The sequence below is a fragment of the Centroberyx gerrardi genome, chromosome 9 (genome assembly GCF_048128805.1).
Source record: "Centroberyx gerrardi isolate f3 chromosome 9, fCenGer3.hap1.cur.20231027, whole genome shotgun sequence".
Classification (NCBI taxonomy): Eukaryota; Metazoa; Chordata; class Actinopteri; order Beryciformes; family Berycidae; genus Centroberyx; species Centroberyx gerrardi.
The window spans coordinates 9,118,111-9,135,088 of NC_136005.1; the positions used below are offsets into that span (position 1 = coordinate 9,118,111).

Consider the following 16,978-nt stretch of genomic DNA (forward strand, 5'->3'; position numbering starts at 1 on the left):
CATCTGAAAACCGGACAGTCCGGTCGAAAACCGGGCATCTCAGTTTGGTTTGCTAGCTAAACTAAAACGGATGATGTGCAGGGTACGTTAACGTTAATGATAAATGTTTAATGCTTCAGTGATGTTGAAACGGGAGCTTTCGCTAACCTCGAGAAATTATGTATATAGGGTGTCGGTCCTTAAGGTGCTTCGCCAAGTTTGACGTTTAACATTGTTTGCTGACTGAAGCAACAACCCAGCTGACTGCTACTAGTGAGAGGAGGGGCTGTGGGCAGCGGTGCAGTGTGTGTGTGTGTGTGTGTGTGTGTGTGTGTGTGTGTGTGTGTGGCTAGTGGAGGCGGAGAAATAATGTTTGATTTTTCATTAAGAGAAAGCACTGCACTTTTTTTTTTTTTTACTTTGACAACCCTTGTGCTGAGTGAATGGTGGGAGGATGGTGAATGAGGCAGGAAGAGGGAGTGATTCACCGGCCCACACACTGACGAGATAGCATCGCTCTGATGGGAGCGCGTGTCCTTGTCCAGATCTCGTAGAGAGCACGAGACTCGGGAGAAGAGCATCACGATTACACTTTGTCTGGTGGATGATAGCAGGGCTGCATTAGTTGCTGCCTATAAAGGGGCAAGATGACATAAGAACAACTTCAGGTTTGTTCATAATAATATACCAGGCAAGGTGTCAGGTTGAAAGAAACAAGTAGCACTCATCCCATTCAACACCTTCCCTTCTGTTTTCTCTTGGTGTTTTTAATGTTTCCTGAAAGCATCCTTGTCAGTTTCTGATGGATGGATGGAGGCTGCTGTGTGTCTCTTGGGACTGTATTGATTGGACAGTTTTTCACAGGACGCTCTAGCGCCCCCAGCGGTCCGTGTCCGGTATAACTGGTGGAGAGAGAGCAGCAGCGCAGCAGTCCGGTCGGCTTCACCTGCTGGAAGGAGAGATCAGCTCCAACTCCACGACTCGGTAAAAAAAATGTGAAGAAAAAGACGTGAAAACAACAAACAAGATTATGGGACTGATCCGATGTAAGTGAAACAGTAAATGGCGTTTAAATAATGTTTTTTTTTCAGGGCTTTTTTTTTTTCTCTCAGTGGGAATTGTCCGTGCAAGTCTGGACGTGAGTCGCTTGTCTGTTTTGTGTGTTATGATCCGATTGTTATCACTAATAATTAACAGGCTACACGTATTGCCGTATGAATTTCGCCACTAACTGCTTTTGAGTTTTATTGCTGTCGTTTGTTAGTCTGCTTGAACGCCTCCCAGACCAGAGTGTAACTGCATAATTAAAATCATGGAAAACTAAGGAATTGATTTTTGAATTAGTTAATTCCTAATTGATTTTAGGAATTACTTTTGAAAGAAATGTTTTCACTTGCAGCGTCAAATGTCATGAAAACATATAAGATTTGAAAAAAGCAGTCATGCAGCTTCAATAACTTGCTCTTCCTCTGTCTCTTCCTCAGCCTCTGGACCAGTGATGAGTTGACCAGCCAATCCTCAGCCTCTGTGGATCGCACGTGGAGCCGTCCATGTCAGTCCGCCTTGAGTCATGGTGCTCACCGACAAAACCTCCAAACCCTCTGCTCCCCAGAAGAAGGCTCCCCAGCGGCGCGCCCTGCGGCCCCAGAGCCTGCCCTCCCCGGCCCTGTGCTGCGCCTGCGGCCTGTGCATCCTGCTGGCCGGCATCAACATCACCCTGGTGGGTGCTTTTGCCTTTGGCACCTTCGTCCCCACCGGCAACCCCCCCATCATCATCGGCCCCCTGCTCCTACTGGTCGCCCTGGCCTTCTTCACGGCGTGCTGCGTGTTCAGCAGGAGGCCCCCGGCCCACGCCGCTCGCAAGGCCAAGGGGGGCGAGAGCTGGGGGCTGATGCGGATGGGGGCGGCGGCGTTTGAGATGGAGACGAGCGAGCACACGCTGCAGGACACCACCGCCGTCCAGCTCAGCCCCACCAACTCCCCCAGCTCCTCACACAAGTCCAGCTCCAGCCGGGAGGACAGCGGCGCTCCGCCTTCCTGTCAGGAGACCGGAGACGTGGAGGTCAGACCGCAAAACCTCAGCTTCACCTCTGACAGCAAGGAGAGCAATCCCATCCACATGCTGCCTGCTCACAACACTTCCTCTACGTAGCATGGATTTGTCTCTGCCAACTGGCTGCTGTATTGAGATGCTATGCTGTTCACACTCACACACACATGTACACACACACACACACATGTACCACTGTGAGTGGTAGATGGAAATGTCTTTGGTCGACAAGACTGAGTGTCAATTTGGAATTTGTAAAAAGAGAGCAACAGCAAAAGTCCATTATGAATGGCCAGTCGCTCAGCCTGCAGTCTGAAATGTGTTGTAAAAAAAAATAACAGAGTGAATGTTTCTGGTGGTAGCTAATTCAGTGCATTATGTTATTGAATGTTTATTGCTCAGTCCCAGTATGTATTTTATGATGCGAGAACAGAAACAGGAGATGACACCTTAATCCAAGTGCCTGTTTTATGTCATTCTAGTTGTATAATGCATACAGATAAGGGCCTTTATCAAATACTGGAGATTATCCTGCGTAAAAAAATATTCTATGGATTGACTGTGGTTTGTGCTCGTCACCTTATACGTTGGAAACGAAGATGAGTGTGTCCAGCCAAGCTGCTCTGAGTCACGAAAGCTGTTCTTGTGTAAGCCTGATAAATCTGAGCCTCAGTCTTTCACACACTGTGACAGAGCCGTCGCTTTTTGATGCTCTTTGTATCAGCTGCAAAGAGCGAGAGTGCAACCTTGAGCCGCGTTAACATGGACATTCAGGACCCAGGCACAGCATCTTTCCTTCAATTCATTCCTATGTATTTACATTGCAGTGTCATATTTACAGTAGTAACTAAGGTTATACCTCAAGAGAGAGTACATGTTTGGGGGACTTATACATTTTTACAAATAAAACTGTGATGTTGTTGTTCACACTTGCCCTGTTTTACTTGATTGTAAGTCTGTTTCAAAGCCTCACTGAGTCAACACCTGTGAATCGGCCCTTTGTGTAGCATGCACAGAAACAAAGCCATAAAAGACACAACATATGTGCATCAGGCTGGATAAGGGAGCTGCGCGGAATGTGAAGATAATTCGCTCTTATCTGAGGGGAGCCGGTGCCGTCAGTGCAAACAGCTCCTTCCCAACATGTTGCCCATCACTTGGCATCTGACCCAACAGCTGCTGGCAAAGGCAGGGGCGCTGTTTACTCATCATTACACATCTGCTGTCCACAAACACAGCAAGCCTCGCAGTCTGATCCCTGCACACAGCGCAGCCATCGGAAAAGACAACAGAAGCCGCCGCTCTCATTACATTGGTGTTATTCCAGTGGGGGTTTTTCTGCGTAGATCAAGCCTGCTGAATGGCTGCAGATAGTCAGATTACATGGCTGCAGTTATCCAATTAGTCAGGAGCATACTGTATCTAAAGAGGATGACATGTCTTGGCAACCTAAACTCATTTTATCAAACCGGTAATGAGGTCATGTTGCTCTGAGGTGCAGCGAAATCCATCCGGAAAGTAACTTGTTGCAGCTACTCAAGTTAGAGTCATTTTAGACTAATAATACTTTTCTGAGTATTTTTATAAGACTGCACTTTTACTTCTACATGAGTATTTGCTCCTACTTTTACTGTAGTAAATTCTATTTAAAGACATAAAAGTAATGAGATTTGGTATTGAGTCCCAAGTGGTCCCAGCCCAAAAGTTTCATTTTTGCACTACTTCCATCTATCTGCCTCTATCAGTCCCTTATCAGTCTCCATTGTGGATGTGTTGCACATCTTCTTTTTCAGGACAACCAGGGCTACTTGAAAATGAAGTAATATTTGATGTTAGTAGCTGCATTTTAGATTTACTAACAGTAAACTTGTCATTCTGGACTGTACCTTTCATAACTGATACTATAACTTTGTTTCTATGAGCTGAAATGAGCTTTCCTCTAACCTTGGCTTGTAATAATCCATCAAATGTTTTGCAAGGACAATGCCAAAATGAGCCACCTGCTTTTTGTTGAAAGTAACTACATACTTATTTATTTCCAGGGCGCTACTGTTAATTTAAAAGTTAAAGTATCCTTACTCTTTCTTGAATAACATTTGGCTGAAGTAGCAGTACTTCTATTTAAATGTAATATTTCAGTGCTGTTTCCACCTCTGTTCCAATGTCATTATCACAAGGAAATCCAATAATGATAATCAAACTAAAAAGGTTGAAATGAATCATTTTATGGATTATAAATAAAAGGGAAGCACCTATTTGACAAATCAAATCATCTTAAAAATGAATGAACCCAAAACACAATGTCGTTGCTGAATTTCAGTATTTATTTTCTAAATGTAACTCTCTTCCTGTGTGAAACTAAACAGTGTTTGTTCTGATAAAGGAGTTTTGCAGCTCCTCCTCTGTGTGGCTGCAGGGTCAGTGAGGCAGCGTTTGGACGGGCTGCTGGACAGCAAAAGACTTCAAATGAACAACAATCAAAGGGAACCTATGAAAAATGACCATGACCTCTACTTTCTATCTCATTCCCTGATCATTGTTTCCTAGAGGCCACCTGTAATTCTCCACCTGGGTGCCAAACTGAAAGCCTCTGTGACTGTGACTTTATCAGAACAGACACAGTTTATTTTCACATAGGAAGAGAGTTACATTTAGTAAACACTGAATAAACACTGATATTCAGCAAAGATGTTGTGTTTTTGAAGGTGATTTGATCATGTCATTCACATAAACATTAATGTCAACTATACAGTTTAGACAATAAATGGCTCCATAATGAGACATCTGCCATTTGAAACAAGTGACACCTATTCATACAAAATTATTGATCAAAATGTAAAATATATATATATGGTAATTTGTAAGGAAGGTAGATAATAATACTGAATGATGAACAAGATCAGACAATGATTTATATCTAAAATGGAGATATAGTGTTTAGGAAATTAACTCTTATTCATAAACAATAGTGATAATTCATTATCTTTTTTCAGAAAGCACATAGTCGTTACAGTTTATTGTGTGTGTGCTGCAGAAAGATCATGAGACAAATGAACTGTGTTTTACTCTCATGTTCATGGTTACAGCCTGAAAAGATTTTATAACCCCATTATGAATCTATTTCACCATGCGGGAGCCACAGCAGCACAATGCATAATGTTTTATTCTTATGATTAATCATCTCACGATTCTTCAAATATGATCTACTGCAATAACAGTCGTTGATAATTGACAAAAAAAACTGCAGTAATTTGCAAACTGATCTTCATTCCATTTGGCTCCACTCATTAAAGCAGTGATTTGTGAACTCAATAATGTTGACAGTGAGGCTGAAGGGACATTATCACTCGTGTCAGCGAGAGCTGAATGATTCACAAAGCAGTAGTAAAGACCATTACTTTTATGCAAATAGCGCACATTAGAATGAAAGACGGGATCAGTAGGCGTACAATGAACCTGAATCACACGCAACAAGCTTGATGAATGATGATTCATGTAGCTTTATCATTTTGTTCAAAAGACTAAATTACCAAGAAGACTTCAGTTGCATTTGACAGGGATCAAGCAACATTTCAGTCTTATGTCTCCACCTTGTGGAAAGGGGACAAATATTAATGTCTATATTTCACATGAAGTGAAAAGAGCAGGAAGGCTGATGAAGGAATATCATAAAGTAATAAAAGAAAAGGAATCGTGCATGTAGAAAAAGTGGCTACTCACTTAAAGTAGTGTAAAGTAGCCTTACAACTACTTGCAACATAGTTTAGGAATTTTCTGCTTTTCTCTTATAGTGTTAAAAAGACAAACCCTCCTCTCTTTTCTCATAACCTGCATTAGATTTCATGCTATCCTCAAGTAAAGAATATTTCATACATGAAAAACGTTCAAAAAGTGAAGAGAATTTAGCAGATTTGGCAATTTGGCTTTTTTTTTTTTTTTCCCCTAATTAAAACTCCACAGGAAATGACCATGTTACTTTCACCATGTGTAATGCTGTGTCCAGTCACTAGAGGGCAGTATCTCCATTCACACCGTGTTGATGAGCCTCACTTGTCATGTTCATCTCAAGGTGAGAGAACTAATTTCATTCAATTTAATGATTTAATTTAATGTTTTTTTGAGTTTGTTTTGGTCGCTAATATTTCATTGAAAATGAAGCATGCCAGGCAGCTTTCTGCAATGATCTTTATATAACATCTGCAAAATGTTCACATTTTATCATAATATCCTCTGCCTTTTGGTCGTATCGATCCTTAACGAAAATATAACAGTCCCATGATCAACTCGAGAAGATACAAATATCACAGAAAACCTATACGTCCCTAGGAATATTATAGACATATCACTGGAGATAAAATAAATAAATAAATAAATAAATGAATAAATAAAAATACAATAAACTAGGGTACGTTAAGGTGACTATGAACTCACTATTGGATACTACAGACACACTATAGGTCCCTATAGGAATATTATAGGGATAGTGATATCATAAGAGATAAAACAAAAATACAATTAAGCATGATAAAGTCTCTATATAACGCACTATTGAATACCACACACTGTAGGGCCCTATAGGAATATAATAGGAATATCATAGCGATTTTTCGTTGTTGTGATAACCAATTGCTTAGTAATAAATAAGCAGTAGAATTAAGTTCCTCCACCCCTCCCACCCTGATGCTGCCCTTAAATTTCCCCTTAAGTAGCTTCAAAGTTAGAAAAAACTTTTTTTTCTCCACACTGTAATAGCCTATAATGCCTATATATATTCTGTATCTTCTTGTTCAAACGCTTCATTGAAGCTTTCGTTGCTTATATTGAGTAAAATATTGAAACCCAAGACGCCATTTTTTATGGCTACACGGTCAAATGTAAGAAAGTTGTCTTTTGCATCATTTTATACACATTTTCATGTACTTCAGCATGACATATTTGTTATCTTTGGAAACCTTGGGATCTTGACTATAGTAGCCTATTTAAAACAAAGTTCTGTCAACAAAGCTTGGCCACGGAAGATGCGTTTGTAACGATGGACCAGCCAGACGAAGAGGCACATGCAATTTCGATAAGTTTCTATTTGTTGTGTCATCTATGAAGGACAAATGTGGCCCTATTGTGAAAATATTTATATATGCAATTTATAATTTTGTTGGGCACAATTTGTGGCAAACTTTCCCATCCACATCCCAAGTTGTGCCCAGGTTTGCCTCCCGGCCTCCAAACGGCACGCGGACAAAGCGCTCGGCTGCCGCTGCCGCTGCACTCCGTCGTCCTTGGGCCTCCTGCCTGCAGCTCGCTGTGCTGCAGAGGGATGCAGGTATCCTCCTGCGGCCCTGAACCGCAGCCGGGTCGTCTCTGAACCGCTGCTGAAAAATACATTTCCCACAGGAAATACACCACATTCCCAGATAACCGGAAGATAGAACAATAGCAAGGTTACAGTGTCTTTGACCCTCTGTCTGAACATAATCATCACACAGGTGACTGACCCGTTGTGTTTCCTTCACCCCCAGCTTCTTACCCAGGCCCGGCCCACACGCTCCGCTCCTGCGGTTTGCATAAGTCATTTGTCTTTCCACTTTTGAAGTCTGGCCTTCTGTCCCACCTCTGTTGTTGAGTAGAATAGGCATTTAACCGCCCACATCTTCAAATGAAGTGCCATTAATATTATCCTTCTTTGCGGTTATCATTGCAGCGTGTCCCTCCAAACAGCAGCTATAATTCCTAACGACTGCTGTGAGTGCTGACTCGGCTATTGTAAAACAAATGATATCTCTGTCCTGTTGGAATAATCCTAATCTATTTCAATGGAGGGGCCGTATTAAAATGACGAAGGGGTGGATATTACCATCGCGTGATAAATGCACAAATGTCCACCAAAGCTGAATCAGACACCACATTTTAATGGCCTGATTGCTCATTCATTTCTCGCCTCATTCTCTAGCAGCCCTGCCCCCTCCTTTTAATGCGGAGCTGGTCATATTTTGTCCCAGATTAGTATAGATGCTGGCTGACAGTTGCCTCTGCTCAAGGTATTTAGAAGACATAATTCATTCATAGATCTGGAAGTGCTCTCATTTGTCATCCCCATTTTTCTGCCGACTCCCTCCACAGTCGCTGATTCCTCTGGGTGGTGTGTGTGTGTGTGCTTGTGTGAGAGTGTGTGTGTGTGTGTGTGTGTCAGGGGAGATGAGGGCCAGGGCAGTTTCAGCTGATGTATTAGCTGGCATATGCAAGCAATGAATTATCAAGGAGGAGAAGGAGTCAATTATCCAGTCCTAAAGAGGGGCCGGGCCTGTGTGGCCTAGGGGCCCCTTTCCATATTTACCAAATCATTTCACAGAAAGGTATGCTGGGAGACCTGGGGAGCGGTGTGAGGGAGAGGAGACAGTATGCACGCACGCACACACACACACACATAGACACACACACACACACACACACACACACACACACACGCACGCTCACGTTCGCCTTCGACCCCTCTCCAACTCAACCTTGCCCCCTCTCTTCGCTGCACCCCCCTCGCACGCCGTGCTCAGTGCCGTCTCCTCAGTTAACAAGGGCAGCGGTGACGTTTGGATCCGTCCGAGTAATAATCCATTTTTTTTTTATATACACACACACCAACTCCTCTCTCAAACTGATTTGGGCTGAGCTGGAATAGCCGCGCCGTGACCGTCAGCCATTTTGCCGCGTCCCAATTCTCTCCCCTAGCTGCCTCGCCTCGAATCAAAATGGGGCCCTGATTGACTGCGCCGCTCTGACTAATAGAGTGGATACGGCAAATGGAAAACCCAGCACTTTCATATCCAAAGTCTCTTACCCCCCCTGCGTCCCCAGTCACTTTGCCTTGACATATTTCCAGAGATTGAGCGTTCTATCCTGTTTTTGATGAGGACAGGCTGAGCGGAGGTGGCAGTCAGGACCCTCAGACGGCAGCGGCCGGGCTGACAGAGCCTCCGGTGACTGACGGGGCTGACACTTAGGGAAATGAGGTCGTTAGACAGCATTATGAGCGGGCTGATAGCTCAGTAATGGGTTTTAACGCTGGAATTTAACACAGAAGCCCACCGGGGACGGGTTTGATGTGCGGGCGGACAGGTGGGTTCCTCCAGAATAAAGAGGGGAACTCTCAGGGGCGCCGGAGAGAACAGGCCGGGTTGAGGGAAATAGGGGATGAGGGAGGGAAAAGAAGAGTGGAAAGAGGAGGGGAAACACTCTAAAAATAAAATGCGCCTGCCAATGATCCTCTTTACCACAAGGAAATCAAGAAGAGTGTTTCAGCAGATGACTGACCTCGTTTTTGATCCTCCGTTCGCCTGCCCTTCACTTGGGGCCTGCTGAAAGTTTTTTTGCCTTCTTTTGTTTTGTTTGCGGTCGTAGGAAATTCCTCTGAGCGTACGGAGCAAATGAAAAATTATCTCTTCCATCCAGATGATTGTTTCTCCGAAGTGCCGAAGTCTGTTTTAATCTGTTATGGCTCAATGGCAGAAAGTACCGATTCCTAAAACAATTGAACAGTTTCGCGTCCTTTGTTGTGTTTTGGAAGATTTATAATTTTGCACGCTGTATGCACACAGCTTCCAAGCTGCCTTGAGTCTTAAGATCCCAAGTTTCAAGAAAGGGTGTCTAAATTTAGCCCATAACGATAAACTCTTAAGTTATAAGACATAGGCTAATGCGTAAGGGTGTTAAAACCAGTGGGATAGTTTAGGGGAGATTAAGGGACGTATCAAAGACTTGCGTAAAGCTCCGTCAAGAGCTGTGCGGTTGTTTGGTGGGCATCCGCAGATGCTTTTAAAAAAAAAGGCAGGAGTGGCTCAGAGAGCTTTGGCAGCCAGTGAGTGACTGATAATGTCTCAACATCACTCCCATTACTCCTTTTGGCTGTGCTGTGAAAACGAATGGTCCACTTTACTGCTGTCGCGGACCTGGCACGGCCTGTTCAGGAGGAAGATTTAGAGCGGCATTACGGCCGTCCGGCGGAGGGCAAGACAACTCACAGGAGAGGATGAAATGGATGAGGTGGGGCAGAGTGATGGTGGCGGTTTCATTCCCCCGACTTTCGGTTTGGGCGAGATGAATCACGCTTGGCCTCTTTGAGAGGGTTATGGAGGGAAAAAGGAGGTCATGTTTCCTTGGGTGCAGATGAGAAAGGTTCACAATACAAATCAAGTCCAAAAGCTTCAGTGTGTGTTTCGGCTCCATGTCCTCCAGGCATCTGTTTCACAACACTCGAGAGGGCACACACCGAGTTCAACCTCATCAGAACAGCCCAACTGGTCAAAAAGTGATTTCTGGTTTATTAGAGGTGTGTGTGTGTGCTCGTATGTGTGTGTGTAGTTGTATCTACGTGTGTGTGTGTGGAGATAGACTAGTGACAACCCCATTTCTGTTTATTTCTGGTGTGATAAGTATCTTTTCAGCGACCCTCTTCACAAGGTCCTGCTGCTTTAATCGGCATCTGTCTGTGAATTCATCAAGCCACTTTCACTTGCTCAACTGAACATAAAGCCTTTATTCAGAAGTTGTGGAAGAACAGAAAAAAATAACAGCCCCTTTCACTGCCAGAGGTGTGGATGATCGCTGCAGCGGGCTTAAGTGACAGGTAAATTGCAGGTTAAGTGGAGAACACAGCCTTTTAACAAGAGACTCCAGGCTCCTGCAAATCCTCCTTAGTCTCTAATCTGAATACAAAAGGCAGGGGCGGGGGGATTAAATCTGACCCCTCAATGTTCTGTTTGTTCCAGACTCCAGTCGAGGGCCCGCCGTAGCCAGCAGGAGAGTCCCAGGTTTACGTTTCCCTTTGTGCAACGTGGCGGCATTTAAAAACAACGCCGTCCACAATGAAGCCTCTTCAGTGGCTAATTTCCCCGGGACAAAGGAAGGCCTGGAGTCGCTGGCTCCCTCCTCATAGCCATTCTTATCGGGGGCTTCGCGTAAAAAAGATGTAGTTGGAATTCTTTTAAAAGGGGGGACTGTTTATTTAATTGTGGATGAAAATGCCATAACGCGGCACCATTATCACAGGCTGCTGTGGAGGAAAACAAAATCCGTCTTTATTTAGCGATGACGACGGTTAGAAAGAGGAGAAGGGAGAGAAGGGGCCGGGGTGAGGCAGGCGGTTAGGGCTTGCCGAGAGAAAGGCGCTTTGGGTTGTCAACGTTTTAGAGGCTTAGAGTCAAACCTATCCGGGCTCAGGAGAGAGGAGTCTGGGTGTTAGGCAGGCAGAATGACTCCTGATAGAAGGAGTTTGCGGCTCAAGTCGAGAGGAATCGTCTTGGCTCCCGGATGAGGGGAGGACTAATTGATTCTCTGAAGTTTCCTGTCGCCGAGCCCGATTACAGGTATGACCGGATTAAAAAAGGAGAGGAAAAAAACAAGGGATCTGGAGGAGGGAAACGGTAAAAATCAAAGAGAAGAGAAGATGAGGGCTGCCATAGACGGATCAGCATCACATATACGCATTGATGTGTTCGCTTTGTGTGTGCGCTTTGTGTGTGTGTGTGCATGTGTGTATGCTCGTATTTACACACACCGGTGCACCTGCGTTTGATCTCTATGCTCAGTAGCAATCATCAGGTCACATTGCAAGGCCCCTTCCTCCAGCGTGTTGCACAGGAGCACGTTGTGTTGTAGCAGCAGGCGCCCCTCATCACTCACTTCTGGTTAACACGTCTCAAAGCCAGAGGCATGTGTCTCGCCTGCCCATAACAGCCCACCACAAGATTGAGTACTGAGGCATGCGGGAGCCATAGTGAGGCGGGCTGCGAGAGAGAAGGCTCCAGGAGAAGGAGAGTTAGGACGCATATCCAGACCTAAGCTGTCATGCGCGCGGCTGTAATGGCTTGTTTAGTGGCAAAGTCCAATCTAGGGCCCCAGAGAGCCATTATTCCCGGACTATCGATTGGGCCCCACGGCCACCTCGGCTCGGGCCCCTGTCCCTGATCCTGTTCAGTAATAAGCGTACTCATGTCAAGGCGGTAATTATCATTGATCTGTAGCCGCTGTGACAGGGCGGCGGCCCCTTGCCGTGATTCATACCCAGCATGGGGCTACTGGACTCCAGGCACCGAGCCACCAATCTCCCTTAGTCACAGCTTCTGGTGGCACCGCCATGCCCGGCCCGGGAAACAAAGGAAAGTTGGGAGATGGAGATTTCTACTTCGAGTGTCTGGGGTGGCAGTTTGATCATGGGGCTAGAAAGGCTGATTACCAGCTGGAGAGTCACTGGTTTGATCTCTGGCACAAAACTACAAACTCAAGCTGGTGACTGCTGGATAGTAGCACATCTGTGGTGTAAATTGTGTCCAAGTAGCCTCAACCAAGAACTCTAAACTGCTTTATGGCCGACTCTGTACTCTGATCTTTCTGTGGATGCATATGTGTGATGGACGGACAGTGGAATACCTTCTAAATAAACTTAACTTTTACCCAGAAAGCTAAACCACGAATGTCCTCTCCATCTCCTCACCCATTTTAGCTGGTACTACGGTTTCTGTTTCCCCTGTTTCATCTCTCTGCCCTTCCCCTGCCTGGGCCAGGATGCCCCACCTCTCCCTGGGTGATAAGCAGAGAGATTTATCACTGTTGATCTGCCACTGTGTGCTAACCTGCGGCGCAGTGAGAGGAGCGAGGCGCAGCATGTAGAGACACAATGTTACTGTGGACGTTTTATTAGTATGTTAGTGTTGCGCTTACAAGGTAGACGTCAGTTACATGTTACGCCACAATGTGTGCGGCTTTGTGTGGGTTTGCTGTTTAGAGCAGTGTTGATTTCTTAATATTTGCGCGCAGTCAGAGCTTGATTCTTGCTCGACTTTTGATTAAATGTTGCCGGCCACTCATGAAGTCATATTATCTGTACTTCCCTATGACTTTATTGGAGAAAGCTTTCACCGGCTATCTCTGATTGAATCTAATTGCTGCTACTTGCGCTTGGTAACCCCCCACCCAGAGTGAAGTGACAGAGGAGGGTGAGGATGGGGGGGAGCGGGGCGAGCGAGACAGGCAGGAGAGAGAGAGAGAGAGAGAGAGAGAGAGAGAGAGACAGACAGAGAAATAGAGAGATGGTGGGGGTTTCAAGGCAGGCAATCAGTTTTCTTTTTGTGGGCGCTGGAGCGGGACTCGTGTCACCTGCAGACCAAACCCCATTTCCTCTGATTAAGTCCTCTGAAAATATTCCATTTGTCAGTGTCAGGGCCCCGGTGTGTTGCCGCGGCGAGCAGCCGGCCGTGTCTGTTGACTGTGTCATTCTCCAATTTACATCAGACACTGACAACATCATCATGTCCCTAATGTCCCCTTGGCTTGCTCTTGCTCAACCCTTTTCTCACTCTCTTTATTTCTCACATTTTTTTCTCTCTCTCTCTCTCTCTGATGCAGCCTCCACCTATTCATTCCTCTGTAATGCAATTAGACGAGAACCATCAGATGTTGTCGAGAGCCACCACTTCATGCACAGCACAGACTGTAGCCGACGTTGCATGGATGAATTCGGGGTAAAAGCGGCTTCAATTTGTACTTAATTCTCACTCCATGCCCAATCCTAAGGGAGTTTTCCTCTTAAAAGTACTGTTTCTTTTATCAGTCTGTGTCTGGAGTATCAACAGCTAACATCACTCAGGCCTCAAACTCTCTTGCGTCTGATCTAACCCCATTAGCAGCCAATGTCTTTTCGGGAGCAGAGCCGGCATGGTTCAGAGAGGATGGAAATTTCAATCTCCCCTCTATCATTTTCCCTATCATTACTCCATACACAGCCATTTCCTATTCTCTCCATCCCGAGTCCCGAGAGAGAGCGGAGAGGCTGAAAAAGAGGGCATCGTACACTCTCTGTGCCCAACTTTAATATGAGTGGAGCAAAAAAAAAAAAGAGAGAGAGAGAGGGGGTGTTTATACATTATTAGGAGTCTATTATAAAGCAGCTATCACATTCTCCCTCTTCTCTCCTTCTTCCTCTCATTCCCTCATTCTCCTGACAGGTAGCGGGCGGGCTGCCTTGATGACTAGACTCAATCACCTGTGACAGTTTTGATTTGATGTCACTCTCCGGGTCGCTCTATTTGTTTGAGCAGTTAAGAGGTAATTGTGTGACATTGGCGGTGGAAGACGTGCTTTGGCGGCGCACTCGCTGAACCGAGGGGACGAGACGAGGGAGTGTGGCGATAATAAATGAGGGCTATTTTCCCCAGCATTCCCAGACTGTGTGTGTGTGTGTGTGTGTGCGTCAGTGTGTGTTTTGGAGAGGTGTGTGCAGCTGATGGGGGGAACAAGAGGGGGCGATGAGCCCCTCCACCCTGGGGGAATTGAACTGTGAGATGCACATTGAGGTCGCCTGCTCCCCCTCTTATCATCACTTTCTCTGGTCTGAACAGAATTGTTTCTGTGCGTGTTTGCTTTTTTTTTCTTTCAAAGGTGAGTTCAGGTGTCACTCAGAGGAACTTCTGAGCCCCAAAAACATCAAGTTTCAAGTGATGCAAAAAATTTTTTTGTTCTTACTTCTACATCTATTGAATTTATCTAGCCCGCATCTTAAATCTTTTAGGTGGCGGTATACTTAGAATAAAGTCGAACTTGACAAACAAATAGAAATGAATAGAAACAGTCAAACATGTTGCCGCATACAAATGTGTGTATATACTATATTGTGGCTTCATTTACACTCCATGCCAGTGGGGGCGCATGAGGATTAAAGAGGTAAAGCGATAAAGCAGAAATAGTGGTAACAAAAACTATCAGAACAACAACAACAACAACAACAACAGAGGGTCTTTCTCAAAATGTGTTCCTGTGCATTCTTGTGTCCTCCATGATGTGTTTGTCGTAATATCTAACATTAATGTGCGATTACAAACAAAAGAATGCTAAAGATGGAGGATGGATAAAGATCGTGGAAGTTTTCTTGTGAACTGAGGATCGGATGGTGAGTTGATCGATGAAAATGAATGGGAAGCCTGAATGGGAAGATTCTTTGTGAGCCAGAAATGCATCTCGTCCAAACAGCACTGTTTATAGAGCTGGTTGAAACAGATGTGAAAATGAACAGCTGTGTGTCTGAATTGATCGTGCAGCGTCAAGCACACAGTCCATCTCAAACTTTAAGGATGATTCTCTGTGCTCACTTTCTTGAGAAGTTCATTCTCTCCAAGACAACTTGGGAAGACTTTCTCCACAGGGACACAAAGATCCACTTGGTATTCTTGGATTTGATATTCACCTAACGGCTATGGTGAAAGAGCGGAAAAGGCGGCAGAGGGAATACCGTAAATCCTCTAATAGTGGCCTGTAGTCAATTAAAACCCGGGTCTCCGATAATGGCCGGGTCGACACGAACAAATAAAGGCCGGCCTCAAATACAGGCCGGGGGAAAAAACAAAGGAAACAAGACTAGGTCAAAACCTAGTATATGGCTGGACCGTGTCCGTCTCCTCTCTCCGCCGCTGCCTCTCCACCGCGCCCACGGCCCGCATTGATCCTCCTGATCCAAGCCCCGGACGCCCGGTGACGCATCGGCGTCGGGACCCCCGCCGAAATCTCTCGCTTCAGCTTACATGCAAACAACGGTGGATACTGGTAAACTCCTGGTGCCTGTTTGTAACTGTAGTTTGTAGTAACGTACAAGAGCCACAAGATGGCTCGGCCGGCGGAAGTCTCTGGAGCATGCAGTCGTCGATTACCGTAATTATCATAATGCATTGCAGTAACAAAAAAACGTCTACCTAACGTACCCCAACAGAAGCAGATCAGAAAACAAGGAGGCTTCGTACTAAAATATGAGCAAATATACTTATCAAACAGAGGGAATTAGAAATAAAGGCCTGTCTCTAATATAAGCCTGCTTCCAATAAAGGCCTGGCTGGTACCCTCTGCAGTTGAGATAAATAAAGGCCCGGGCCAATATTAGAGGATTTACGGTATGTGGATTTAGAAGCCATTTGATTATCGGTCATAAGGGTGCAGGTATCCTCTAACAAGCAAAGTAAGCCTCGCCTTGAAATTAGAGTTGGCCACTAGATGTTAGCATGGAGATGTAAACAAAGGCAATGAACCGGAAAAGGACATGGAGACGCTTCTCCACAAGGCAACACAACCAGTCATGTGATATTTTAGACCTATTGCAGTCAGTCACACAGAGGGGGCTGATGGGTAAAGAATTTGACTAGTTTGGCCGGTAAGCCTGTGCTCAATGTGGAGTCTGAAGCCAAGTGGCGCTTCATTTTTTCCACAAACGTGTCCTTTTGTCCGTACAAACCTGCCGAAATTAGTTTCCACACCAAGTATACTGTGGTCTTTAGTTCCACATGTTCAAACCTATAGCAGCAAAGACACAAACCTTATTCTTAGATTCTCAATAGTAAATCTGATAGGGACGGTGGCTATTGTGCAACCATTTGGCTTTAAAGTCCTTTCTTTATTCAGTGATTCCCAGCCTCCAACTCTCCCTGGCTCTGAATGCCAGCGATAATCTAGAATCCTCCTTTTCTCATGTAGAAGAAGCGAAAAGGAATCATGGCTGAAGATTGCAAATCTGTGAGCTACAGCTTTACTCCCCCCATTTCCCTCTCTCCGTTCAGGAGTTGAGCCATGGCCCGCTCCCTCACAGCCAGGAGGAGGTAGGAAGTCATTTTTGGGGGAGAACCGGAGGTGCGGCCCGGTCCAGGAAGAGAGGGCAACCGTGGGATCTGGCCCAGCTGTCTTTTCTGCTCTGACCGCTACGCAGCGCTATGATATTCTCAGACACTCGAGGTGCCAGCAGAAAGGCTTTCTCACTCTGCACGTTGGGCTCATCCATTTGTTTGTTATCTCAATCCAGGATTTGGAGAGATACAAAGCTGATTAAACAACAAAAGCATATGGGAAGATAAAGGACACTTAGGTAATGGGTTTAGCCTGCCTGTTTAGCACGCCAAATTCATCCCCTTTCTCTCGGCTCAAAATGCG

The 16,978-nt window shown here is 45.3% G+C and overlaps 1 protein-coding gene across 1 annotated transcript; it reads left to right on the top strand.

The window, feature by feature from the left end:
* Window positions 1-1,549: 1,549 nt before the first annotated feature.
* Window positions 1,550-2,131, top strand: LOC139926065 (transmembrane protein 275-like). The gene has a single exon (XM_071917638.2). The coding sequence runs from the start codon at window positions 1,550-1,552 to the stop codon at window positions 2,129-2,131; it is 582 nt and encodes a 193-aa protein (XP_071773739.2).
* Window positions 2,132-16,978: the final 14,847 nt, after the last annotated feature.